This window comes from Rosa chinensis, chromosome 5 (assembly GCF_002994745.2).
Source record: "Rosa chinensis cultivar Old Blush chromosome 5, RchiOBHm-V2, whole genome shotgun sequence".
Taxonomy (NCBI): Eukaryota; Viridiplantae; Streptophyta; class Magnoliopsida; order Rosales; family Rosaceae; genus Rosa; species Rosa chinensis.
The window spans coordinates 37,162,918-37,169,910 of NC_037092.1; the positions used below are offsets into that span (position 1 = coordinate 37,162,918).

General features: G+C 36.9%; 2 protein-coding genes across 2 annotated transcripts; both read right to left on the reverse strand.

Annotated features, from left to right (window-relative positions):
• Positions 1-1,569: 1,569 nt before the first annotated feature.
• LOC112203756 lies at positions 1,570-2,805 on the reverse strand. Its single transcript, XM_024344678.2, has 3 exons — positions 2,785-2,805; positions 2,534-2,609; positions 1,570-1,989 (listed from the first exon to the last, which is right to left on the reverse strand). The coding sequence occupies exons 1-3, from the start codon at positions 2,803-2,805 to the stop codon at positions 1,667-1,669; spliced, it is 420 nt and encodes a 139-aa protein (XP_024200446.1). The 3' UTR covers positions 1,570-1,666.
• Positions 2,806-3,965: 1,160 nt separating this feature from the next.
• LOC112167488 (mitochondrial import inner membrane translocase subunit TIM22-3) lies at positions 3,966-6,532 on the reverse strand. Its single transcript, XM_024304513.2, has 5 exons — positions 6,242-6,532; positions 5,356-5,420; positions 5,100-5,172; positions 4,967-5,020; positions 3,966-4,360 (listed from the first exon to the last, which is right to left on the reverse strand). Exons 1-5 carry the CDS (start codon positions 6,435-6,437, stop codon positions 4,125-4,127), a joined length of 624 nt encoding a protein of 207 aa, XP_024160281.1. The 5' UTR covers positions 6,438-6,532; the 3' UTR covers positions 3,966-4,124.
• Between the last annotated feature and the right edge of the window lie 461 nt (positions 6,533-6,993).

Sequence of the window (6,993 nt, forward strand, 5' to 3'; positions counted from 1 at the left end):
CTAAACAATATTTTGCTCTAAAAAACTTCAAAAAACGGGAACTTTTAGAAAAGTTTACCTTGAAAAATGGCCGGAAAAGTCGCTGGAAAAGTGGCCGGAAAAAGGTTGACCGGTGTTGACCAGCAATGCTAACGTGGCAGGCTGACTGGGTGCTGACTGGAGGCTGACTGGGCCCTGCTGAAGTGGACGGGTTCTGGGCTGATGTGATTTGGGCCGAGAGCAGCGATTGTGGGCTTGAGGTCTGCTTCTGGGCCTAGGGCTGATCTGCTGGGCTGGGCTCTGCTTCTGCGTCCTTTTTTTTTCTTCTTTCTTTCTGCCAGTTCGGCTGCAATCTATTCTGGTGGCCGGTTCAGGTAACTTCAGGCCGGTTCCGGGATTGAAGTTTCTGGTTCCGGGGTTCTGGAACAATGGTGTTGCTGCTGGTGGAAGTTGGCAGCAGGAGGCTGGAAGGAAGGCTTTGAACTGTGCAGAGGGACTTTCGTTACTTCCGGTGGCCGGTTCAGTGGTTTTCCGGCCGGTTCTGGATTCCTGGAGTTGAGATCTTCAAAGTGGGCGGCGGTGGTTTCTGGGATTTGAAGGCTACGAATTTAGGGTTTCAGGGTTAGGACTTCGTGCTGATAATGTGTTGTAGAGAAACTGAAATTGAGAGGAAATCGTTGTGTATTCTCATTGATAATAGGAGCCTCTTTATATAGAGGATTACAATGCATAGAATCTCAATTATACAAGGAAAGTAATCGTACATTGAATAGGCATCTAGATCCTTCTAATTTAACCCTATTACCACTAGTAACCTAGAGTTTGAGCCAAACACAAATTAGAATTTTACTTGAACAATATGTAATTTGTTATTACATAATTTTGCAGTTACATGAACGTATTGATCTCTTTGTATTCTATTATCACTTTGGTGATTGAATTCTACTTCAATTGTAAGTTCTGTGTACATATCAATATAAATACATCAGGCAGCCCACAAATGTTTTGTGTGGTTTTGCTCTCAATTACATCTTTTTCATGGTATCAAGAGCACAAAACGTCTAACGACATAAACACAAAAATACCAAAACTCACCTCTCCAATGGCCTCCTCCTCCTCTCCAAAATATCTTTCACTCTGCCCGTCATGCTCCAACGGCTTCTGCTCTTCATGCTTCAAGGTCTTGAGGTTGTGACCATGGCGCTTCTCATTATCGGAAGCATGAAACAGAGCGTTGAAGTTGAAATGTCTAATTTTATGCATGACATTTACAGAGCCATATCATACTTACTCATTTGTAATAGTTCTCATTCTTGATACAGATGTTAATAAAGATAAAATTTCAACTATTCAAATAACATGGAATATAACTATATAATACTTAATCAAAGAAATGACAAAGTATACTCGATTAACACCCAAAACAAAATAACATCCGGAAAAACAAAATCTGCTTCCTCTTGAAAAAACTCGAGGAAATGTTACACTTTTAATCTCCCATAACAGAAACAAAATGCCTAATCTCAAACATCAAGTAGTACCCAAATCTCAAAAAACCATGAATACTACGTCGATGCAGATACTAATTCTAAATATATAAGACGGTCGATCTTTTTCTGATCAACCCTGGCTCATATAATTGCACCCACAAAAAATTGGTGATATTAGTATGTAAACTGTTCTTGGCTCAATAAAATCCACCATAACCTTGGCCGCCATAGGGATAATGATGGGTGATAGGAAGCTGATGATGATGGCTGTATGAAGAAGAAAGATGGTATCCAGCTGCATGACCATTGTTCACATAATTGTAATCATTATTATAAGGACTATAGTGATTACTATACGAGGTTGGATCTTCAAAATAGACACTGTCAGTTACTCCACTATTCACCCACAAGATCTCTGCTACTTTCCCAGCCTTCTTTATCCTGTTCAGTACTTTCGTCGGGTTTACTTTCCCAGAAACATGGAGCGTTCCTTCTTGGACGTTTAAAGAATACTTTGCTCCTAGAACATACAAACACAAAGACTTGGATACATATACATTCACTCAATCTAATCCCAAAATTACAAATACATAAACAAATTCCTATTTAATTAGCTAGTAAAAACTTTTTTAACACATTTGAACAAATTCAAATTCTTATTTACCTTTTGTAAGTAAAACTTTAAATAAAACGATTTCTGTTAAAATAACTTATAGGAGAAACATGCATGTGCCGAATAAAATCTCTTTTGTTTGAAGTTGATGGCTGACAATATTGCTCTATTACTCAATAAAGTACTAAGTTTTGTGTACTACATGCACTTATAAGAGAAACATGCATGTGCTGAATAAAATCTCTTTGGTTTGAAATTAATAGCTGACAATATTGCTCTATTACTCAATAAAGTACTAAGTTTTGCGTACCGCATGCATGGATATATGTTTTATTGAATCTGTCATCCTCAAAGAATCAAAGAGATGGGAAATAAATTTTTCCTAGGTTTTTACGAATAAAAAAAGAAGACATGGATGGATGCATAGTGAAGAATAATAGTGTAACTATACCTCTGATTTTTTTCAGCATCTTGGTCAGGCACTTTTCCCATCCACCAGATTGCGTGTCAACTTTCAGTAGACAGCTCTGCAGAGAAACAACGATCCACCATAACTCAAAATTTCAGACGTATAAAAAAAAAACTCAAAATTTCAGAGCTAAAAAGAATATCTAAAATGGGAAAAAATATATCGAAGAAAGTAATTGGTAACAAGAAATTTAAGAACATGTACAACTAAAAGAAGAAGAAATCGTCTCTGACCATGTTAGTACTGTAATCCATAGCTAGGTTTAAGAGAGGTTGGAAAAACTAGGGTTTTCTGGAAAGAGACAAAGTGACAAAGGTCGGTATGGGCTATAGTACGAGTTTTGAATGCCAATGGATTTGAGAAAATTGTCAAATGAAGGTGTGGTATTTATACAGGTTTTGGTCCTTTATGATCAAATGGTAATAAAATCTTTGAAGTGTGTAAATTAAGAAGGTTTTGATTAAGATTTGCAGCAGTTAACAACGTCTAAAAATTAAAACTATAAGAAATGAATCGTGACAATTTAAAATGTTGATATGATCTCATTTTCTCTTTTTATTTTTCATGGTTCGAGTATGGTAAGAACTACGATCCCTAGAAATAAGTATCACAACAAAAACATGGATCCTTAGCCCCTAAAAAAAATTATGATCTATTTGGAAAGTGATCGAGCTAATTAATAATGGGTATAAGAAGGAACAATTAATCTTTCGCATTGTAGGGGTCACACCTCAGGATATTGCATATCTCATTTCATTATGGCACTATATGTATGGGCTAAACTAAATAACTAATAGAATTTCTTTTCTTGAAAGAGCCTAGTTTTTGGGAACACTTTCTTGAAGTAGGTCTTTTATCACAATGAAATCAATTTCATTTAAGTAGAAGAAAATGTTACAACTAAGGTTTCAGTACAACACGAATATACATTCTTATATCCAATGCAATATAAAATGAGCGAAAAATTCTCCAGTACACTAAGCAACAAAAATAAAAAATAAAAAACTTGTAAAATCGAAGATAAAGCCCACAAACAAAAATTTTGATGCATACAAACATTTAGTGGCCCTCACCCATAGAGATGGCTGACCGAGTTCATAAGTCATAACTACATCCTACAACGAGCATCTCTATGAAGGCATCAACAAGACATGTAGGCATCTCCTACCTCAGGGTCTGGACTCTGGAATTTACATTTCCCTGTTGCAGTGACTCACCACAATGAGCGCAAAGTAACTTGCTCGTGCACCCAAATGCATATTATTTAAAACAGGTTCCCAATCCATCCAAGCTTCTTCCGGTGCATATTGTACCACATGCATGGATACTCCGTTTTCATTTGATTAGGCAATTAGTAGATATTTCTCGTTGTTGGCCATAAATTTCCATGGTCATCAAAACCAATAAACTCAGATTCAGAATCAATAAAGCAATGGGCGAATTTCATAACTTGCAACTAGAATTTCAACTAGAAATTTACATCAAAGATAATGTCCCGATCTCACCAGGGAAACAAAAAGAAACCACTTAAATTAAAGATCAAAACGCTTAAAGAGTGATGAAACAAAACTTCTTAGGCTGTGCGAGTGCCCTTGTGATTTTTCAAGGAGTTACAGAAAGCAGTGAAACCCTCTTTCAGCTCCCCAGTAAGTGATAGTTGAAGAGGGAGCACCAATGAAGGACGTTCTTCACTTTTGATTCTCAGAGGAAATGATTGTGCCAGAGCTGGCTGCTGCTTATTAAAGCCTTCAAGAATAAATGAAAAGGCCCCAAAAGTGAGACAACTTTGTAGAAGTTGCTGGGGTGCACCTGCAAAATTAGAATCAAATCGTGCATAAAACTCTTACTCCAGACCGAAGAACTTGCCAACCATAACTGTGTTCAGCAGGATATAGACACAGGTGCAGCAAAGACCAGAGATATATGTTCAAGATTTTGTAATTACAAAGGATCTTTAGTAACAAAGTCACCATTTACTCATTTGTAAACTACTTTAATCAAGAAAATAACAACCAAACACCCTAATTAGAAGTTGGTATATTAGACAAAAGATATGAAAATAAAAACTCAAGTTTAAAATCTAAAGGTAGTAATATAACAAATGTACCATGTCCGGATATGAGAAAATACGTCCCAGAGGAAGCATATCTTTAAACTACATACGATGCATGAATGAAACAGAGGACACAATCTATCATGACTACATGTACCAAATGTAAAGACTATATGTCAACAAGTTACTATCTCACTGACATAAATGTGCCATTTTTGGTACATATTTCTAAGAAGGGTGGAAAAAGAGGTTTAGGAAGGGGCTGCATCAAGGAAATGCATTAATATACATAGCAAGTATAGGAGCTAAAGTGTCCAGGGACATTGATACTGGAGATTGGTCATATTGTTTTTAAGTATTACCTGGAAAACTAAGGGCGAGACCGGTACAACATCCAGCTACTCCTGCATTAATGACTGCACAAGGGAGAAAGCATGATCATGATCTAAATAAATGAATAATATGTAGTACCAGTTCCAATTCAAACTTCCATACCATCATCCTTTCCTCGAAGCCTCTTCAAAATGCAGACAACCAAACTGTGCACTCCAGACAAAACTGCAAATGTCTGAAGAAGGAAAACATATGAAGGAACCTTAAATTCTGAAATGAAACTAAACTATTAAAAAAAAACTTATGAATAAATCAATAGAATGTTAATATAATGAATATTTCAGTAAAGTATATTTAAATTAAAAAAGAAAATGAACCAACTCACTCAAATAGTTACACTATCACTTAAATTTAATACCTTAGCATAAGATCCTGCTTCTCCAAAGGATCCTTTAAAGCCTTTTTTCTTGACCAAACCCGCACCTGAAAGACATTGATAATGCAAGGTAAAGAAAAGTTTCTTAAAGTCTATAAAAATAACATGTTAACTGTGCGCACAGATTCTTGAGAAGGGTCTATGCATATTTGATTCGGTGCTAAACTTGTATCCTTGAATCTCTTCCTTTTACAAGTACAAAATTTTCAAATCAAAAGCCAAATTTAAGAGGGATGGTTTGTTCTTCATCCTTTGGCATGTGTGCATGATTACCCAGAAATCACTGCCACTGTCACTTCATGATAGAGTCAATGATTGCTGTATATAAACCAGAGTGTTAAAGCAAGTGTCTTGGATGACAAATTCTAAAGGCTCGGTACTTGCATCGAGCAAAACATGGTTCCAAGCAATTAGCAGTAATATAAAGATAACAATCCCGAATATAAAAGGCATTACATAACCAATAAAACCATAGGCCAAAACCAGTCATATATCCTGCACCAACCCATCTCCACCCTCAGACTCGTGCAATTTCTAACCTTTGGTGTTGTTCTAACAACTTAACCTCAATCACTGACTTACAATCATATCGCATTCATACGGCCACAACACAAATCACACCCTCATGCATCAAATTAAGTAGCTTGAACTCAATTCCACCATACAAACCATGACATCAAACTTTCAAACACTAGCATACTTCAAAATAAGCAATATTGAACAAAAAGAACAAATCCTTTTATTCTTAAAAGAAAGAGCACAATCCCAAATTGTCAAAAATTCGAAATTCCATATCGAGAATCACTCAAATTCCCATAAGCCATGAAATAGGGAGATGAATAGAAACAGAAGGAGGAAGAGGAAAGACCATAGCCAAAGATGGAGCCCATGAATGCGCCGCCGGCGGAGTCCCCAGCGAACCGGAGAAGGCAGACAGCAGAGCCGTTTGGGGAAACAGGGAATAACGCGTTTGAAGGATTAGTAGGGTTAGGGTTTGGGTCGGGGTCGGTGTCGGCGGCTTCGGAGTCGGGTTTCGGAGGATCCAACGGCGACGCGGCGGCCATGGCTGCTGCTGCTGCAACTGCTCTAGTTTTCTACGATTCTATCTTCTTAAAGAGAGAGAGAGACTGAAATCCCAAAACTACCGAGCCAGAGAAATAAAGTACGCCCTTTTCCATTTCTATTTGTTTCACAATTCGTTCCATTTTCATGGGCTCTTCCTGCTCTTGGGCCTCTTTACACCTCCAAGATTTTGTTGCTCTGGCCTGATCTCACACTTAAGCCTCATTTAGTTCGCGAAAAGTAAACATCAGCAAATAAAAATTGTTCATTTTTTGTGTTTGGGATGCAAAAAAAAAATAATACCTTATTGAAGCAAATGAATCATTTTTTCTCTTCTTTCCTTGCATTTATTACTCAACCAACACATTGTTTTATTGCATTAATTACTAACTTTTTAATTACTTGTCCAGATATCTTTCATTGTGTTACCAAACATCCCGAATGAAAAGTTCTTTGAAATGAAAAATTTCTCTTTCCACAGGAAAGATAAAGGAATTACTTTATGTTTGAACCAATATTTGGCAAAGCTCACGTGGCAGATAGGTGGGCTCGACCCAC

Bases quoted from the DNA above. Each gene is read 5' to 3' on its own strand.
- LOC112167488 (XM_024304513.2), bottom strand. From the start codon at position 6,437: ATGGCCGCCGCGTCGCCGTTGGATCCTCCGAAACCCGACTCCGAAGCC. The intron at 5,421-6,241 runs GTCTTTCCTCTT...AATGTCTTTCAG, and splicing joins GGGCTCCATCTTTGGCTATG to GTGCGGGTTTGGTCAAGAAA. The intron at 4,361-4,966 runs GTAATACTTAAA...CTAATTTTGCAG, and splicing joins TCTCGCCCTTAGTTTTCCAG to GTGCACCCCAGCAACTTCTA.
- LOC112203756 (XM_024344678.2), bottom strand. From the start codon at position 2,805: ATGGATTACAGTACTAACATG. The intron at 2,610-2,784 runs GTCAGAGACGAT...GTTTCTCTGCAG, and splicing joins TGGATTACAGTACTAACATG to AGCTGTCTACTGAAAGTTGA. The intron at 1,990-2,533 runs GTATAGTTACAC...TGTATGTTCTAG, and splicing joins GATGCTGAAAAAAATCAGAG to GAGCAAAGTATTCTTTAAAC.